Consider the following 21339-nt stretch of genomic DNA (forward strand, 5'->3'; position numbering starts at 1 on the left):
TCTGTATTCTCAGAACTCATCCAGAATCTAAGAGCTCATTGCACATTCTCTGCTCTCTTAGTGATGTGACACAGCAGCATCTCACACCTCTGGATTATGGCCACGGCCTCTGGACTCTTCTCACTGTTTCCGTCATCTCCCTCTTCAGGCCTGCTCTCAGGTCGGCAGCTTGAGTGACCCTCTGGAACTGCAAGCTAGGACTTTTCACTCCTTTCTTCAGACCCATCCAGTGATTTCTGTGTTCACTGAGAATAAAAACTAAAGCCCTGGGGTTGGCGTTGTGATGCAGTGGCTTAAGCGGCCACCTGCGATGCTAGCATCTTCTGTGAGTCTCAGGTGCTCCACTTCTGATCCAGCTCCCAGCTAACGTACCTGGGAAAGCAGCCAAAGAAAGCCCAAGTGCTTGGGGCCCTGCTATTCACTTCGAGGATAGATGTTCCAGGATGGAGTTCCAGGGTCCTGGCTTTGGTTTGACCCAGCCCTGGTCATTGAGGCCATCTGGGGAGTGATCCATTGGATGGAAGATCTCTCTCCCACCCCCTACCCCTTTTCACTTTCTCCTCTACCCCATCTCCTGTCTCTCCATCTTTCTCTGTAACTCTGCCTTTCAAACAAATACATCTTTAAAAAGCACACACACACACACACACAAAGCCTTATAGTGGCCTCTGTAACCCTGTATGGTCTGATCTCCCACTCTCCTCTTTTGGCTTAATCTCTTACCACTTTCCTTGGTCATTCTGCTCCCGCACAGTTATTTCCTCCTTGTCCCATGCATACACCAGACAGTTTCTTCCCCACCTGAGGGCCTTTACACTTCACAGTGCCCTCTCCTAGGAGGACTTTCCCTTCAGATATGCTTGACACTGTGAGCGTCCACGCATGTGCACACACACGTCCTCTGTTTTTCTCTGCCTTCCTTGAGTTTCCCCCCAGCGCTCTTGTGGTTTGTTTGTTCATTTTGTTTGTACATTCCTAAAGGCAAGGGTTTTTACTGTGTTGTGGACGGCTGTGTTCTCAGTGGCTGGAGCAGTGCTCAGTGTGAACAAGGAGTCAGTGAGTGTGGAATGTATGTCCGCAGCTAGAGGGGTCAGTGCAGAGATGTCGAGTGCCCCGTCTCTACCGGTAAAGAGCTTGGATGTAAACCATACACCGAAACCTCCAGCTATAAAATAGAAAATAAATAGAAGGACAACCCAGTACAAGTGAAGGGTCTTCAAGTTGGTGGAAAATACTATGTAGAAAATATTCAAGTTCATGGAAAATATTATGTAGAAACCATGTGGATTTCAAAAAGGTTTTCATACCAAAATAAACTTAGCTTCCATTTTCCTAGAACTTTTAGAAGCACCCTTATATAAACAGACTACATCTGGAAGAGGTTTACACATGGTCCCTAAGGTTCATCACGTGACATAGATGGATGAGCAGGGCACGTCCAGCAGAGGGTGTGCAGGTGTGTGAAGGCATCAGAGTATGACAGTGCATGATGTAAGACAAGCCACTTCAGGTCTCAGAGACCTAGGCAGGGACTGGGCAGTAGCAAAGCCAGGGCCATATGGAATATGCCTTGCCAGTTACCTTGGACTTAATCCTTTCTCTCTCCTCCCCTTTCCCACTCCTGAAAACTTTATGGAGTTGTTATTTACAAGTATGTGCCAGGTACTATGACAAGCAAAAACAGAGACCTGGGTTCCATAGAGATTACTTAGAATCTTTTGAAAGGCTACAAAACCAAACAAGGGCTTTAGCTTCATGAGTGTTTTTTTTTAATAGTCTCTTGAAAGGCAGCTTGGATCAAATAATCAGTGGGTGTTGGGGTAAAATTTAAGCCAGCTTCTAAAGCGTTCAAGATGTGAGAGAGGACCAAATTGAACATCGAGATTTAAACCAAGAATAGATTACAAAGGACCTGGGAACATAGAGCACTAGTGCGTAATTCTGTATTTTTTAAAAATATATATATTTGGTACCTCTCTTCTCTGTGTTGCTTGCCTTCCGCCATCCTAACAAGACATTGTGTCTGTTGATTTCAGTGTTCTTCTAGGTTGCTTAACACAGCTCTTTCCTTTCTAGACCACACCTACTCCTATAAAAAGTTCTGATTTATGTTGACTTTCAACAGAGGAGGCAGGAATAGTAAGGGAAGCTTTTATAACAGGATGAATATTGTCAGCAAGTGATCAACCAGAAGATTGAAAGGAATAGAAAGCAAATAGTAGACTTTATTCCAAGGCATTGAAAGACTTTATATTCAAGGTCTACATAAACCAAATGCCCTGAAGTAGATATCTTTATTTTCCATACATTTATGAAGTGATTTTTAATTTATACCAGGAAATGTAGCTTTTGGCTTGTGCCAAGGCTGCTGGCTCTGCCCAAGTATAAAAGGCATACATCTAATCCACCCCAATTAGTTTCTGTTTCTTTATTCTTGGCTCTGTCATTTATCAAAATTTTGACATTGTGCACATGAGCTAACCCACCCAAAATGTTCCACTGGAATAGACAGTGCTGTGCACAACTGCTTTAACCTGCTGCCCTTTCCCATATACCAGATGAAAAGCAATAGAACTTCCTAATTCACCTCTTTCATTTGGAAAGCATGAATACGTTTTGAATATGGAAGATAGATTCCAGCCACAGTGTGTATCCTGGACCCATGTTCTGAAGTATAAGCCATCCAGACTGCATTTAGGAAACAAATAAGTACAAAATCTGAATGTTGTATCCGTCTATTGTTTCTGGCCAGAAACGATTTCCATATGGCTTTGTTAATGGACGTGCCTTGGCTACTCTTGAATCATAGAGCTGGAGTTCAACATTCTAACCCTGTGATCATCAATTAAAGGTCCTCAAAGAGAGTAGAGTCCACACAATAAAACTATAAAAGCCAAGTGAAAATTTAACCTTTCCACCCATGGCAAGACATCCAGAGTTACCTGTATCATGAAATGCCTTTGCCTTTGGCAAGGTCAAACAGCCACAGTGGAAACTTACCAGAAGCCTCAGATACAAGCACACAGGTGACATTCTGAAACAGAAAACTGAATTTCCTGTCAATGATCCAATAAATAAACTAAATTTAAGAACTTTTCATTAAGCCCACAAAGGAGAGAATACAGAAGGAGATGGTGATGGAAGGTGCTAGGTAGTCAAGAATTCCTGTTCTGTTCTGGAACCCAGTTAGGTTCATTTGTGGCAGTCCTGCAGACCTTGAAGACCCGGGAGTCTGCTGTTAACTGGCATGGCAGGTGGCAGGTCAAAGAAGGCACAAATCCTCGCATGGAGGGTGGCAGGTCAAAGAAGGCGCAAATCCTGTGCTGTCTCTGGTGTGCAGGAGAGCAGGCTGTTTAAAGTTGGGTGCCCCTAACCAACTGTGGCAGATAAACAAAGCAGTCTTCACATTCACCTCAGAGAACAATGACAGGCAACTTAACAAGGACACTGGGAAGAAGACAAATAGCTAGAATCGGATAAATTCAGTTTTCTTCCCCAGTGGCTTTGAAAGCATCAGCTGTTGGCACTGAAGTGTGTGGAATGCAAGCTGAATTGCTGGGGGCTGTTGTACACCATTGTCAGAATCTGCAGCGAGGGAATCTTAATAGAAACCAATAATCTTCTGAAATATCACCTCACTTTATTTCTGATGTAGAAATCTTACTTTGACATGAGACCGCTTCTAAACTGGAGAGCGGCTATCCTGGTTGCAAATTAGAATCACCGGAAGCACTACAAAAAAAAAAAAAAAAAAAAAAAAATCCAAGGGCTTCTGTCCTTCCCTTAACTAACGGAATCCAAATCTCTGAGGCAGGATGAAGGCATCTGTAACTTCAAATGCTGCTGTGGTGGCTTTGAGAGCCGCCACTCACAACTGAACTGTCCTCACGAACTCTGCCCTTAGGACTCGCAGGGTCTCTTTTGTGGCCAAACCCCAACTACGGACAGTTCCCAAAGCATTGCTTCAGGAGCTTCAGTGGGACAGCGGCCTCTCCCAGGCTACAGAGCTAGCCATGAAAGCAAGGAACCTGGCTGAGCCATAGTACGTGCGGAGAGAAAAGACCAGGCGTGCGGGACAGGGAGAAGCAGGAATCATTACAGAACATCCTGTGCTCCTGCAGACTTAGTTCCCCGTGGACTACGCTGTGCAGCGCTTCCTAGCAGGTCTCCTGGCCCTGTCACCACGGAACCTGCCCCCCAGGCTGTGTCCAGCGCTCCTGGGAGACACAGCTGCAGTCTCTGCTCATCCGCAGGGCTTGGGGACCCAGGCAGCTGCCGTTGTCCTTGCCCAGCAATTGAGGTTCTCGTCCTTCTTCCCTCCCAGAACACCCTGCCCACTCTATGTCCATCACTCATTTCCCTCCCTGCCTGCATCTGACCAAATACCGCCTTACCTGAGAGATTACTTCTGAATACTAAATACACTCTGCGCAATACACCACCCTCTGTCCCATTGTCCCGCCATTATTTTTAATGGCACTAACTACCATCTAACATCAGATACATGTTTGCTTCCCTCCACTCTGTACTCCAGACACTCATGCACACACACACACACATCCAAGTCCTGTGATAGCATGCAGAATAATGATGGCCAAGGTGTTGGCACCCAAGAAACATGGTGAGTGAATGTCTCTCACTTTGGCCATTCAGGTGTTCAGTGTGAGTACAGCTGTTGCTTCCCAGGTAGTATCACTGCACCCCACTGTGCTGACCCTGAATAAATAAGAGCACTTAAATAATTACTGAGCATTGGATGTCCCTACCTATAGTCGGATTTCATGTGAAAGCACTGTGAAATGATAATGAAACTATTTTTTAAATTGGCAGCTTCAGTATTTTACAGTAGTGGCTTTTTAAATGCTAAATAATTTTTTATCTAACAAAAAGCGTAAAAATAAAATAGAAGTTATTTAAAATAGTAGTGCCACTCAGCAATATAAAAGAACTTTTGATATACACCACTCTTAAGACTACATATATATGATTCCACTTAGATGATATTTTGGAAAAGTTAAAACATAAAGGGGCAAGAAATAGCTCTGTGGTTGCCAGGAGTAGGATGAGAGGGAAGATGGACTTTATTATAAAGGGTAGCACCCGGGAAGTGGAGGGAGATGTCAAGGACTGACTCTGCGTCATGAATCTGATACGGAACTCATATGAACTGGTCCAAATTCATGGAACTGGGAACCCAAAAGGATACATTTTTGGGTATGTAGATAAAAAAAAATCTATATTTTTCCCCAAAAGCCAGTAGTCACTTCCTATGCTTTGTCACATGCTCTGCTCTCCAGATAGTAATTGCTTTTAACTCTTCAGCCATATCTTTCCATATGTGCTCCTTGCATCTAAATGTTTAGCCCAGCTCCTAAGATTTGAGGCCCCCACATCCCCTATCAGAGTGCCTAGCTTTCAGTCCCAGCTCTGCTTCTCTTTTCAGCTTCCTGTTAATGTGCACCAATGAAGGCAGTAGGTAATGGCTCAAGTTCTTAGGTTCCTGTCACCCATGTGGGTGACCTGGATTGGACTCCTGGCTTTGGCCTTTCCCTGCTCTGCCCAGGCTATTGTAGACATTTGGGGAGTGAACCAGCAGATAGAAATCTCTTTGTGTCTTTCCACCTTTCAAATAAATAAAAATTCAAATGAAGTGTTTGATTTGCTACTGTGTTTTCAGTGGTAGGCTTTACCTGTTGACTCCCACTTACAGAATATAGAGCTGTTATGCATATCCATCTTCTTTCCCATGCAGACAACTGCACCTGTCTCATCCTGCAGTCTCCCAGGAAGACCACTGGATGTATCTGAATACCCTGTGAAGAGATTGAGATAACTGGCTGGGAAAAAATTTGAGGATGAATTCATAACATATAGAAAATTAAGCCAAAATATGAATTAAAATTATTTGGCATGGAAACCACAAAGAAAACACACAAGAAGTAGGGATTAAAATATATGACATGGCTCATTTGAATATTACTCACGTGGTTACAATGAATACTAAATATGGTGCCAACAAAAATTATGATTTCGCTTTCTAAAAATTATATTTTCATCTATTTCAAAGGCAGAGAGAGAAACAGAAAGCGATCCTTTATCCACTGGTTCACTCCCCCAAATACCCACAACAGATAGGGCGGCATCAGGCCAAAACTGGGAGCAGGAAATGCAATCTGTGTCTTCCAAATGGGAGGCAGGGACCCAATTACCCGAGCCGTCACTTGCTGCCTCGCATGGTAAACATTAGCAGGTAGTTGGACGTGGAAGAAGAGCTGGGTCTCCAGCCCAGCCACTCTGATAGGGGATGTGGGTGCCTCAAATGACATTTTAAATGCCAAATTTAGTACTGCTACTAGCAGGCTGCAGTCTGGACCATTTCTCTGTATTTTGTGTGTCATTCTGGAACCTCTTCAGGGTCCCTAGACTTCCCTTTCACCTGTCTTGTGAGCTGGCGCTCTTTTTCCATAGTTCCTTTTATCTATTAGGAACTTTTGATGGTTTAGTAAAGCCGCTGCCTGTGATACTGGCATCCCATATGGGCATCAGTTCGAGCCCTGGTTGGTCCACTTCCCATCTAGCTCCCTGCTAACTGGCCTGGGAAAGCAGCAGATGACCCAAATGCTTGGGCCCCTGCCACCCACGTGGGACACCTGGAAGAAGTTCCTGGCTTCTGATGTTGCAGCTGTCTGAGGAGTGAACCAGCAGACGGAAGATTCTATCTCTCTGTCTCTGTCTCTCCTTCTCTCTGTGTAACTCTGATTTTCAAATAAATAAATCCTTTTAAAAAATTAAAACATTCTCCGATAGTTTCCCTAGAAAGAGTATATTAAAAAGCAGGACCTTGAATCCCTAAAAATATCCTTAATCAACCTTCTTCTTTAGTTAGTAGTTTAAATGTTTGTGGTCTTCTGGTTTCTGTTGTCGCCATTGAGAAGTATCAGCATTCTAATTTCTGACCTTTTGTGTGTGACGTTTTTCCTCTGAAAGCTTTTAGGGTTCGTTTTGTCCCCAGTGTTAGGAAATTATTAAGAACAAGTGTTGGTGTGGCTCTTTCAACTACTGTACAGGACCTTTTCAATGTGAAAAACCTCATCCTTCCTTGTGAAATGCTGTTTTTAGTTTCTTCTGTCTTGATTCTCTTTTTTTTCTAAACTCCTATTATTTGGAATTTTAATCTCTTAGAAAGCTCTTTGATTTTTTTTACTTTTCTTCTATTTCAACTCTCTTTTTGGTTTCTCTTTGGGAGATACCCTTATATCTTCTAACCCTTCTTTTGAAATTGCATTTCTGTCATATTTTTAATTTCCAAAAGCTGATTCTGAGTTTTAAAACAGATATTTGTTCTAGTTTCATACATTAATTGTTTCTTGGCTTTCAACCATAAATATTGGTCATAGTGAATTTCCTGTTTTGGGGTCTCAAGTTAGAGGTTTTCCTGAAATGCCTGGTGAACACTGCCATGCTCAAGTTTAACAGTGGGGCACGAAATACCTAACTGGAAGCTCTGAGCTCCTAGGTGGAGCTTAAAGGACTTGGGCTTCCCTGTAGGACAATCTTGATGGGCAGTTTATAAAGGAAATCTCCCAGACCAGAACGTCTGGATCCTAACTGTTTGACATAGTCATATTCCCCAGAAAAGACTCTTCCAGTCTGACACCTGGAGGATATAAATTCTCTTTTGAATGTCAGCCTGGCTATCAAAATTCTAAGCTGGAGGGGAAAAGTTGGTGGCTCAGCATTCAGACTCCTTTCTTTGGTCCAGAGTCACCTGGCCAGAGGCCCTCTCTTTCATTCCCTGCAGATAATAGACCTGTGGTCCTTTATCAGATAGGAAAAAAAATTGTTAGTTGGCTAGTTGATATTGCAGAGGGCTCCAACTCTGAAATGGACTTGTAAATCATACCTGTTTGTAGTCCTACCTTTGCCACCCTCTTCAGACATACTGTGAGCTTTCAGTTTTGCTTCATAACTTTTCCTACTGCTGAACTGAACATTCAGTCTTGTCTAAATTATTCACGATTTCTAGCTTTTAGATTTTGTTGCTTTCATTTCTACCCTATCTAAAATATTTCATCTTAGTATTGTTTGTCACAATGCCCTGTGTGTTCTTTTCACGAGTTATTTTAATAATTTTATTATTACGTTCTTTATATGTTCTTTATTATTATGTTCTTCATCTCTGCCACTAGACTCTGAGCTCTCTGATGGAGGCCCTTATTTTATTGTTTAATTTATTCTTCATGCCTATCACAGGCTCAAACAATGGCAAAGAGGATAAGAATATATGCTTGGGTATGGATGTTCAAATCCCAGCTCCATCCCTTAGTATATGCTCAGTTTTGAATAAATATTCTAACTGTGGCTCATTTTCTTCATCAGCAGAAGTTTAATTTTAAACCTCTCTCCTGGCATTTTTCAGATGGTTTAATGAGAGAACTCAGGTAAAGCGTTTAGTATATACCTGCCACCTGGTAAGCAACCAATAAAGGTTAAGATAGACAAAAATGAATGATTAATTGTCCTAACATATGGTCCCTGTATATACATATTCTGTACTCTTTGGTTCCCTTAATAACCTTAGGGTTTTCTGTTTCTTTTTTCCCCAACAGGATATCCATCACAAGGGTCACTGCTGATATCTCGCTTGCCAAACGCTCAGTGTTAAACAACCCCAGTAAGCATGCAATAATAGAAAGATCCAACACTAGGTCAAGCTTAGGTAAGTCTGCCATGACTGTAAGTTCTGTCGACACTCCCTTCCTAGATAATTCCATGTGTCACAGAGCACGGAGAAAAACACATGTCATCAGTAGCTAGTGTTACAGTCTTAATGATTTCATGGTATACAAGGATTTGCTATGATGGCTTCATGTTTAAAAAAATTGCACATGCTGTTGGCATGTATGTTTTGGTTGTGCTTTGTTTTCACTAATCTGAGCTTTAGTGTCTATGGACTTTATAAACCCCAGGCTTTCTCTGAGTGCTACCATGAGCAAGCTTACTCATCTCTTCAAGGGTTCATTTCCTCATCTTAAAATATAATAGTAAAGACCTGTAGAATTATTATAAGCAGTCGACATAATACATGTTGTATAAATGATGGATAGTATTAACTCAAGTGTCCCTTCAGACTTGAATAACATCAATAATGTAATCCTATTCAGAATTGTGGGTGTGTATATACGTATTGAGTTTGATGAAGGATGGAATCAGTTCCTGGCTACCCTCCACTGATATGAAGTATCAGTCTTTTTATTGGAAAAGCACTTTAGGGATTTCAGTTAATGTGTTTACAGGATGGGGTTTGGAGGTCTGAGTGTGTACTGCTGTGATCTAAGTGAGACTCTCTGGTAGCTCTTTCATCTGTTCGGCATAGGGGTAGAGTTTTGTTCATTACTGGTACATAGGTAACTTCCTGAACTCTTGGGTTTCTGTTTATAAAGTAAACTTTCTGGTGATTATGTGAGATCTCTGAGCCTCCAGCTTTTTTTCTATTTACTTGTTAAATATATACATCTTTTAGGAGGCTGTTTTTTTTTTCTTTTTTTAAATTTATTTTTGACAGAGTGGACAGTGAGAGAGAGAGAGAGAGAGAAAGGTCTTCCTTTGCCGTTGGTTCACCCTCCAATGGCCACTGCAGCTGGTGCATTTCACTGATCCAAAGCCAGGAGCCAGGTGCTTCTCCTGGTCTCCCATGTGGGTGCAGGGCCTGAGGACTTGGGCCATCCTCCACTGCACTCCCTGGCCACAACAGAGAGCTGGCCTGGAAGAGGGGCAACCGGGACAGAATCCGGTGCCCTGACCAGGACTAGAACCCGGTATGCTGGCGCCGCTAGGCAGAAGATTAGCCTGTTGAGCCACGACGCCGGCCTAGGAGGCTGATTTTTAACCTAGATGTTTTTAGTTTATTCTGAAGTATGATTATAACAGAAGACTATTAAAATACTAAATTTTAACTGTTTGGTGCTTTGTAGAACTGTTTTGTTCCTCATATTAATAATTTCTCATTGATGAGACTTCAAGAACATAGGTTTAGAAATATGATAGGTGAAATTGGGATCATTTTATTTGCTATAGTTTCTTCTTATGTGCTTACCTCTGATACTTAAAACACTTTCCATAAATTACAGGATCATCACAGGAATTGTCATTAAATGCTCATTTCATAGATTGAACTGATCAGCAAAGTCTGGTAATTTACTTAGACTCATTGGTTGGACCAGTGACATGAGCAATCTGTTTAGATAGCCAAGAGTTTATCTTAATTGCATTTTTTTAAAAAAAAATATTTATTTATTTGAAAGGCAGAGTTACAGAGAGGTAGAGACAGAGAAAGTCTTCCATCCACTGGTTCACTCCCCAGATGGCTGCAACAGCCAGAGCTGCACTGATCCGAAGCCAGAAGCTGCTTCTGGGTCTCCTATGTGGGTACAAGGGGGACCACTGCTTTCCCAGGCCATAACAGAGCTGGATCAGAAGTGGAGCAGCTGGGGTTAGTGCTGTGGCATAGCAGTGCTGGCATCCCATGTGAGCACCAGTTCGAGACCTGGCTGCTCTACTTCCAATCCAGCTCTCTGCTATGGCCTGGGAAAGCAGTAGAAGATGGCCCAAGTGCTTGAGCCCCTGCACCCTCATGGGAGACCTGGAAGAAGCTCCTGGCTTCAGATCGGCACAGTTATGGCCAACTGGGGAGTGAACCAGCAGATAGAATACTTTTCTCTCTCTCTCTCTCTCTCTGTCTCTCTCTCTCTCTCTCTCTTTCTCCTCCTTCTCCTTCTCCTTCTTTTCTCTCTCTCTCCCTCTTCCTCTCTTCTGCCTCTCCTTCTCTCTCTATGTAACTCTTTCAAGTAAAATAAATCTTTAAAAAAAAAAAAAAGTGGAGCAGCTGGGACTTGAACTGGCGCCCATATGGGATGCCAGCACTGCAGGTGGTGGGTTTACCCGCTACACCACAGCACGGGCTCCCAATTGCATTGTTTTAAATGACCTTCCACTCCATACATTTTATTGACATACACTAGACACCAAATGTCCTGTTAAAATCTGACAATCAAAAGATGAATTAGAGGAGGGCATTGTTGTACAGCAGAGTAAGCTGCCACTCGGGACACCCACATCCCATTTCAGATGGCTGGTTTGTCCTGGCACCTCTGTTTACAATCTAGCTTCCTACTGATGCCCAACCCAGCTCAGGTGCTTGAGTCCCTGCCACACAGGTGGGAGACCCAGATGGAGTTCCAGGCTCCTGGCTAGCTTGGGGCAGCCCTGGCCGTTACAGGCATTTGGGGAGTGAACCAGTAGGTGAAAGATTGATTTCCAACCCTATTCCCAGCCTCGTGTGTGTGTGTATGCACATGTGTGTTGTCCTACCTTTCAAATAAATAGATCTTTGTTTTAAAAGATTAATCAGATGAAGCCCTGCTCCCCAACAAGAGCCTGTTGAACTAGAGGGTGCCCAGCAGAGTGGTTATGTTTTGAACTGGCTGTCGAAGAATGATGCTGTGGGAGGGTGCAGGCCACAGGGAAAGGCTTCCCAAGGAGCTGGCCCAGAGCTGAGCCTGGATGCATGATGCAGCCAAGCAAAAAGGGACCAGGGTGGTGGGCATGATAGTGATCTGAGACAGTGGAAGCTACAGGATGCTTCTAGAAAACATCTGTGCCTCATTTTGGCTGAAATGTGTGGTTTAAGAAAGAAGGTGGCCACTGTCAACTGAGAGGTGATACGAAGGAGTCTGGAGCTTATTCTTAAGGCATCAGGGAACTGCCTACAGATTTTAGGCACTTGCTCATTCAGTCAGCAAATACCTGTTGAATATATTAATATTCATTAGGTGTGCCAGGCATTATTCTAAGTGCCAGGGACGCGGAAGTGAAGGACACAGCCATCACAGAGGCTCCCCCCCACCCCGCCCACAGGGAAAACCTGAAGGAACACTTGAAGATATGGACGTCAGCAGAGAGCTACAGAAGATCGACCAGGGGCTGGTGGGTCTCAGCAGACTGGAGAGTAGGCTGAGAAGGAAGCTGTAATTTCTGCTAACGGAGCAGAATGAATTGAGTTGTGGATATTTTAGCCTTGCAGCTCCCCGAGGAAGGGGTTGTCGGCACTGAAGGAACAAGGCCACCAGTCAGGTGACCAACACATTTGAGGGAGTGCCAGGAGGCCAGGGAGACCAGAGTGCAGTGAGCAAGGGGAGATAAGGTCAGGGAGCTTGTGAAGGTGCTGATCACATGGGGCTGGGGCTTAGTAGGTCCTGCAAGAACCTTGTATTTTTTTTTTAAGATATTTATTTGCATGTATTTCATAAATACAACTTTAGGCACATAGTAATTCTTCCCACCATTCCCACCCTCCCACCCACACCCCGACCCTCTTCCTCCTCCCTCTCCTATTCCCAGTCTTACTTTTTACTAAGATCTATTTTCAATGAACTTTATGAGAGATGGTTAAAGAGAGAGGGGTCTTCCATCCACTGGTTCACTCCCCAAGTGGCTGCAACAGCCGGAGATAAGCTGATCCGAAGCCAGGAGCCAGCATTGTCTTCCTTTTCTCCCATGTGGGTGCAGGGGCCCAAGCACTTGAGCCATCTTTTACTGCTTTCCCAGGCCATAGCAGAGAGCTGGATCAGAAGAGGAGCAGCTGGGACTAAAACCAGTGCCCACAGAGGATGTGGGTGCCGCAGACAGAGGATGTGGGTGCCGCAGGCAGAGGCTTAGCCCACTATGTCACTGTGCCAGCCCCAGGAACTTGTCTTGTACTGTGGTTGTGACAGGACGTTGTAGGCCTGTGGAGAAGTGACACAGTGTGACTTAGAAGGATCACTGAAAGCTTGTGAGGGACAAACTGGGAAGCTGCTGAAGCTGAGAGAGAAGGAAGAGGCTCTGTGCAGAAACATGCCTATTAACAAAGAGCTGGTGTCTTTCAACAGAATCTGGGTGGCAGCAGAGTGGGAATGGGCAAGATTGGGTGGGGAAATCACTTAGGAGGCTGTTGTCGTCACTGGTTGAAGCATGAGAGAGACCTGAAACAAGAGAGCGTGGCAGAGGGAGTCAGAGAAGGACAAGAATCCAAAGATCAAAGAGTAGGATTGTCAGGATGTGGTCCTCAATTGTATATGGAATATGAAGCGGGAAACCCAGGATAACTTCTAAATTTTGGCTTTGAGAACTGCGGTGACTGATGGTGTTCCTGTGGGACGACTGGCTCAGGACGAGGAACTTGTGTGATGTGTGTGCCGTGTTCCAGAGGGGATAGGAAGAAGAGGACTGCATCTGGGACTATGGGACTCTGCAGTGTGAGGCGCACCCCAGGCTCTTGTAGGTGATTATGTGTACACAGCTGGAACCAAATGGAGCATGCAGAGCTTCAGGGCTTAAGGTACAGTCAGCCCGCACTGTTCACAGGAGCTCTGTTCTGTAGTCAGTGCAGGTGTGGAATCAGTGAAAGCTGACCCGTGCCTCCTAGGGGACATGCAGGGCGGGGTTCCTGCGAGCCTGTCATGACACTAACACCAACACGTGACCATGGGTTCTCATTTCTGTTGGAAGTCTCCTTACTGAATATACAAGCACACTGCTGATTCACTGCCACCATATGTGCTCTCTCCATAAGGCCCATCACAGCCTCCTCACACTGAGGAGCATGACACAGCCCTTGAGCATTGTGCTTGGGGCCATTTTAAGAAGGGAAGCCACCCATGAAAAGCACAGAAGTACTAACTAGACCCCAGAAAGGACCCTTGTTTCCAGTGTCAGAGCTGAAACAAGAAGAGGTAGCACTGCCTTGCTGGACCTCAGCTGGGAACGTGCACAGTGGGTAACTCAAATGTTTTTGCCACTCTCTGTGGCCACAAATGGTTGCCCAGGTGCTAGCTCTAATGATTTTGGGGTTGTAAGCAAATTTTCACCCATACACAAATTCACCAATATTGACTGTAGTAGACTTTGGGAAACTATTAGTTTATACATGGATCAGAGAGCTGAAACAACAATGCGGCCCAGACTCTGAAGAGTAGCCAGTGTAGTGGAGCTGGCAGGGAAAGAAGGGTCTTCACACAGAACCAGAAGGAGCTGCCGGGGCAGGCATTTGGCACAGCAGTTAAGATGCCACTTGGAGCACATACATCCATGTCAGAGTACCTGGGTTTGAACCCTGGCTCCACATCGGATTCCCCACTTCCTGAGAAAGCACACCCTGGGAGGCAGGTGTGGAATCCCTGCCACCCACATGGGAGGCCCGGATTGACTTCCAGGCTCCTGGCTTTAGCCTGGCCCATTTCCTGCTGTTGTAGTCATTTGAGGAGTGAAGATACTCATCTCTAATCCATCTTTCTCTCTCACTCCTTCTCCTTCCCTCTCCCTTTCAAATAAATAGAAATGTAAGAAATGGAGGGAGAGAAGTATACTACAAGAGAGTATTTCAGTGCTCCAACTGGTAGATAGAGTCAAGCACGGTGAAGGTTGCAGGCTCACTCATTTCCTTAACAAAGCCCTTCCATCCTTGACTTACTGCTCTACTCAAACAAAGGAAGCAAGGAGACTTGGAGGGAAAAAAGTCAGGGCCACATGGGAGGTGGCTGTGAGGCCAGAACTAAGAGACTGGATTGGTAATCTGGATGAGCCCAGTGTGTCATCCGAACCTCCAGGAAACTCACAGTACAAAATCTTTTCTTGTATTTCTAAAGAAAGGGGAGGTGTATGTGTTATATATGAACAATTCTATGGACAGCATGAAGAGTCTTTGTTGTTCTCATGATATTGCTAAGACGGGTGATTTGAAAAAGAAAAATCACAAAAGAGAATGGTCAGAAGCTCCCTTTGCCAGAATAACATGTTGACTGCCATGTTTGGGGTACCATGTGGACTCGGCTGTATGGGAAACATGTTTAAACTATAACTTTGTACAAAACTATGGATGCTGATACTTTGATTGTTCAGAGTTCTACATTTTTGTTGCCTTTTTTAAAATGTTGCTTGTATATTTCTTTTTTTTAACTTTTATTTAATAAATATAAATTTCCAAAGTATAGTTTATGGATTACAATGGCTTGTCCCCCCCATAACTTCCCTCCCACCCGCAATCCTCCCATCTCTCACTCCCCCTCCCATTCCATTCGCATCAAGATTCATTTTCAATTATCTTTATATACAGAAGATCAATTTAGTATAAATTAAGATTCAACAGTTTGCACCCACACCGAAACACAAAGTATAAAATACTGTTTGAGTACTAGTTGTAGCATTAATTCACATTGTACGACACATTAAGGACTTGGGTCTTTGTTACTGGCAGGTTGGGTAGTTGTTTTCAGTCTGTTTTCCATCACTAACCCAGGGGTATTGCAGAACGTATGTTTCAGGATTGCTGTTGGATGACTGTTTACCATGTAGTAGGAGATGAGTCAGTGGTGGTTGTAATTAGTGGTAGCTTCTAATGTGAAAACATCCGTAGTGTGTAGAATTCTTACCTTTCTTATTCCGTTACTGAGGAATGTAAGATGCAGTCTAGCTCTGAATAGGGACAGTATTGGCTTCTTTCCGTGAGTTCTGCCATGTGAAGTTACCGCTGCTGCTTGAGAGTTTTCTTCCAAATCAGAGGTTTCCACACGCTAGCCTGCGTCAGAGGCACCGGGGGTACGTCAGAACACAGATCACGGCCCGGATGCCAGACTGATTTAGTAGGTCTGGGGTGAAGCATGAGAATTCGCATTTCTACTAAGGTCTTGGAAATTGTGCTTTAAAAAAACCATTGCTCAGTAAACAAAGGTGCTTTCTCAGTAACCCATTTCAGGAATTACTTTTATTCTGAAAATACTGTTTGACAATAGCAGTAGTCCATACACACACACAATTTAACCCTTAGGCAGAGATGTACAAACCAGCTGGCATTAGAAGCCCACAGAAGGTATTAGAAACACAGATTGCTGGGCCCCACCCCGAGAGCTGTTGATTCAGGAAGTCTCAGGTGAAGCCCAAGAATCTGTATTTACAGCATATTTCCAAGGGGGTAGAGATGCTTCTGGTTCCAGAATCACATTTTAAAAACTACCATTTAAACCATTTAAATTGTGAAAGGTCATTTTGAATCCCTAAGTGATCAGATATTTTTCCCCTTTACATATAGATCATTATTTTACATTTAATTTCTACTAAATCAACTTTGCTAATTATATTATTCAGAGCCATTATAACCTTTTGTTTTTGAAGTTTATGATTAAAGCTGTTACAAATATGAGAAATTCATACCTGATTAGTAATTTAACTTGATATTTCTAATGCTGTATTATTGATAGAAAAGTCACAATCTTATTGTATTTGTGCTCTATATTTGTATACAACCTTTTTCTTGTTTTGTTTAATGCTTACCTTAAATTTGATTTTATATACAAGCTTTATTTGTTAAAAAAAAACCTAGATTTTTGGTAATTTGTATTTGTACATTTGCAGTTACTACCTATCCTTTTTACTCTTTTTTATTGTCTTGTTTTTATTTTTTAAATTTTATTTAAAGTATACAAACTTCATGCATTTCAGGTATACAAATTTAGGAACACAGTGATTCCACCCTACTCTCTCTCCTGTCTGCACTCCCACCCTTCTTCCTCCTCCCTCTCCTATTCCCATTCTTATTTCTTACAAAGATCTATTTTCAGTTAACTTTATAGTCATAAGATTAACCCTAGACTAACTAAAGAGTTCAACAAATAGTATGAACAACAACAACAAGAAAAAACCAACCACCGTCAAGACAAGAGCTGTTAAAAAGCATCACATCTCACAGTCTCAATTTCACTCCTATAGATTACCATTTTTGGTACTCTAGTAGTTACCACAGAGCAAAGAGACATATGGTATTTGTCTTTTGGGGACTGGCTTATTTCACTAACTATAATGGTTTCCACTAGCATCCATTTTGTTGCAAATGACAGGATTTCATATTTTGCTGCTGTATAGTATTCCATAGTGTATATATACACCATAATTTCTTTATCCAGTCTTCAGTTGATAGACATCTGGGTTGATTTCATATCTTAGCTATTGTCAGCTGAGCTGCAGTAAACCTGGAGTTACAGATCACTCTTTCATGTGCTGATTTTGTTTCTATGGGATTTTTTTTGAAAGATTTATTTATTTATTTGAAAGGCAGAGTCACAGAGGGGCAGAGAGAAAGAGGTGTCTTCCATATGCTGGTTCACTCTCCAAATGGCTGCAATGGCTGGAACTGGGCTGATCTGAAGCCAGGAACATGGAGCTTCTTCCAAGTCTCCCATGCAGGTGCAGGGGCCCAAGCACTTGGGCCATCTTCCACTGCTTTCCCAGGCCAGAAGCAGAGAGCTGGATCAGAAATGGAGCAGCCAGAACTCAAACTAGGGCCAATATGGGATGCTGGCACTGCAGGAGATGGCTTTACCCACTACGCCACCATGCCAGCCCCTTTATGGGATTTTTTTTTAAAGCTTTTTTTTTTTTTTTTTTTTTTTTTTGACAGGCAGAGTGGACAGTGAGAGAGAGAGACAGAGAGAAAGGTCTTCCTTTGCCGTTGGCTCACCCTCCAATGGCCGCTGCCACCAGCGCGCTACAGACGGCGCACCGTGCTGATCCGAAGGCAGGAGCCAGGTGCTTCTCCTGGTCTCCCATGGGGTGTAGGGCCCAAGCACTTGGGCCATCCTCCACTGCCTTCCCGGGCCACAGCAGAGAGCTGGCCTGGAAGAGGGGCAACCGGGACAGAATCCAGCGCCCCGACCAGGACAAGAACCCAGAGTGCTGGCGCCGCAGGTGGGGGATTAGCCTATTGAGCCACGGCACCAGCCTTTTAAAGCTTCTTAAAAGCAGCATGTGGATTTTTTCCGTTTTGAAAACCTGTATAAACAGGATTTCATCAAAGCACTTAATTTTTATATAATTGCTATCTTCTATACTTTCTGTTCAGCTTTCCTCTTTGTTCCTATCTTGTATTTTATATATTTCAGGTTAGTAACTACAGCCCATTTGATATATGGCAGGACTTGGAAGTTCCTAATAACATGACAGAGAGTGACACTTCAGAGTACACTCTATCCTGTATCTGCAAGGGCAGAAAAATGAGTTGTAGAAGACGGTTTGCAGAACACGACCAGAACTTAAAGTCCTAACGAAATGATGCAGTTTCTCCCTTCTGGTGTCTCATAGCGTAGATTCAGGGAACCCAAAACCTAGATCTGGTCACTGGCACAGCCATCGGGCTTCTAAGATAAACTCTCAGTTCAGGAGGAGCAGGAGCAGAAAGGGGTCTCCTGGACAGCAATGGTCCAGGGGCCCGCAGACACCCAATCTCTTAAGAGAAAGGAACCTTCCTCTCCAGTGGCAGAGAGAGCTCTGGTCCTGAGAGAGCAGACTAAACCCCTAGTAATGTTTTCTCTCTCTCCTGTATCACATGGCCCTAGAATATGGGCACAGTCACAGCAAATGTACAGCAAAGTAGGGTAAATAAAGCCCTAGATTTCTGTCCAGAGGGCCAAAAAGATTGTGGAGAGAACACAGCTTAGCAAGTGAGCTCAGACCGTTGTGCCGGAACTCATCAGCACGTCCTCAAGGTGTGCGCACAGGATATCATACTAACCAGCATACCCAAGATGTTGAGGAATGAATTCAGAGACAGAAGACTGCCCAGGTCCCGACTGGCAACTGCATGGCACACATGATGGTCAGATCAGGATCACACTGCCAAAGTTCCTAAAAGATAACTGACATGAACACTAGTTGGGAATTGCAGCCTGAACCCAACTGGGCTGACTGCGAATATGGAAAATACTACCATTCTCCCTAGGATTTAAGCAAGACCTAGAATCCCACAATATATTTATAATACAAGGAGTCTCAAAAAGTTCCTAGAAAATGTGTTTTATTTTGAATACTATGAATTTCAAAAGTGCTTTACATTAAATGTTAGATTTTAATTTCTACCACCTTTTGAAGTATCCTCTTATCCAGGATTCCTTTCTAAGTTAGGAGGCAAATAAAGAAATGCAACACAGTATCAACTCAAATGTGGAAAGAAACCAGATGCCACTGCTGAGTTGAACATAAATGTATGTCTGAAATTGGCCTTAAAAATGCTTTCAGGATTTGCAGCAGTTTGGGTTGTGACTTGTCACGTGGGGATCCCATACTGGAGTGCTTGTTTGAGTCCCAACTGCTCTGCTTCTGACTCAGCTCCCTGCAAATGCACATGGGAAAGCAGCAGAAGATGGCCCGAGTTCTTGGGCCCCTGGCACCCATATAAGAGACCTAGATGAAGTTCTGGGCTACTGACTTGGCCTGGCCCAGCTCTGGATTTTGAAGCTGGAAGATTTTTTTCTGTGTGTCTTTGTCTCTCCACCTCTCTCTTTCAAATAAACAAATCTTAAAAAAAAAAATCATGTTACCCAAATCCACAAGCAAGCCATCAATAACTCTTGAAATAAAGAAAAACTGGAAAATGTCAGAGAAGAGAAGCAAATAGGGATATCTTAGAATTGAAAACTTAAAAATTATTAAAAATAAATAAAAACTTCCTGGATGTGCTGCATAGCAAAATGGAAATGATGGAAGAAAAAGTCAAATAAATATGGAAGCTAGATAAGTTGAGATGATCTTAGCTGAATAACAGAAAAAAATGGAAGAAGTAATGAACAACCTCAGAAACCTGTGGAATACTACCAAAAAATCTAATGTCAGTGTCATTGAAATGCCAGAAGAGAAATAGTATGGGTCTCAAAATACACTTGAAGAAATAATGGATAAAAGCTTCATGAGTTTGGCAAAAACTGTGGGAGCTTCCTACTGTCTGCTTCACTTGTGACAAGTTAATAAAGTTTTCCTCTGAGAGCAATTGAGAGGGAGAGAAGCCTACAGATTCAAGAAGCTGAGTGCCCTCAAACAGTATAAATGCAAGAAAATCCATGTCCAGCCATATCATACTCAGACCACTAAAACTAGACAAAGACAAACCTTCAACACAAGTAGAGAAAAATGACACATAATTTGCAGGGTAATTCAAATGACTGCTATTTCTCTTCAGAAACTACAGAGAACAGAAGGCAGGAAACAGTTATTTGAAAAGTACAGTCAATTCTGAATTATATGTTCAGTGAAAACATTGTTCAGGAGAGAAGGTGAAATAAAGACATTCTCAGATGATGGATTACCAAAGAACTGACACTGCCAGCAGACCTGCTCTGTTGGAACTACCCAAGGAAATACTTACATATCCTTGATTGGAGGTTGATCATCTGGGTATCCGTCCTCAAGAAATGTTAAGTTTTATATTGTGAAGCAGTTCTTACATCTGTCTATGATAATATTTTCATAATCTTGAATCAAGCAGAATTGTTGACAGATTATTCTTCCAAAAATAAAAAAATAAAAGAAATCCTTTAGGAAGAAATGAAATAATATCAGGAGGTAACCTGGAAGACTGGAAAGGAAGCAACAGAAATGGTAAATCTGAGTTAATGAAATTATTATTCTCTTTTGAGTTCTTTAGTATATGTTTGACAGTTAAAAGCAGAATTCAACAATAATGAGATTTCTCAATGTGCTGGGTACAGATTACAAGATGAAGAGCAGAAAGCAAAAGAACATGTATGGCATATGATCTGCAATTGATGTTATACAATATTGATCTTAAGTAGGATATGAAAAATTAATGTATGCATAGAGTAATCCCTGAAGCAGCCATTTAGAAAGTACTGAAATAGTGAAAAAAGGATAGACACATACATATGGAATACTTTAAAAATATTCAAAAAACCCAGATGACAACAAGAAGGGAAACAGAGCAAAGAAAAACCATAGGAATAAATGACAAAAATAGTAGATGCAAATTCAGACATATCAATAAATATTTTAGATGGAAGTGGTCCAAGCAAACCAATTAATACAGATAGAATGAGAATGGCTATAAATAATCATAATCCAATTAACTACAAGAAACTTTTTTTAAACTTATTTGAAGGGCAATGAGGGGATTTCTGTGTAATGAAAACAGCAGGGGCTGAGCTAGGTCACAGGTAGGAGCCTGGGTGGCAGGGATCCAAGTACATGAAGCAGTTCTTTCTGTCTCCCGAGGTGCCCATTTGTAGGAAGCTGGAGACTGAACCAGGACTCGAATCCAGGGACTTATATATGGGATGTGGAGGTTGCAGGGCCCCAGAAACTCACAAGGATAGAAGAAGAATAACACGCTAGAATGCTTATCAGACATCCTATACTTCGGAGCAAAGCAGAGTACTAGTGGTAAAGGGGCACACCTGATAATAAAGTGCAGATTCACGAAGGAAACAGAATGATCTTAAATGTGTATGCACAACAATCAAAACA

The 21339-nt window shown here is 42.8% G+C and overlaps 1 protein-coding gene across 7 annotated transcripts in view; it reads left to right on the top strand.

Moving 5' to 3' along the window:
• Positions 1–21339, top strand: part of CACNB2 (calcium voltage-gated channel auxiliary subunit beta 2) — a 393103-nt gene that overhangs the window by 360921 nt on the left and 10843 nt on the right. For all 7 annotated transcript variants that reach the window (XM_062210527.1, XM_062210530.1, XM_062210528.1 and 4 more), the window contains one exon: positions 8610–8719. In XM_062210527.1, coding sequence (XP_062066511.1) covers positions 8610–8719 — 110 coding nt within the window. The remainder of the gene's footprint in view (positions 1–8609; positions 8720–21339) is intronic.

Source organism: Lepus europaeus, chromosome 14 (genome assembly GCF_033115175.1).
Source record: "Lepus europaeus isolate LE1 chromosome 14, mLepTim1.pri, whole genome shotgun sequence".
In the NCBI taxonomy this organism is placed as follows: Eukaryota; Metazoa; Chordata; class Mammalia; order Lagomorpha; family Leporidae; genus Lepus; species Lepus europaeus.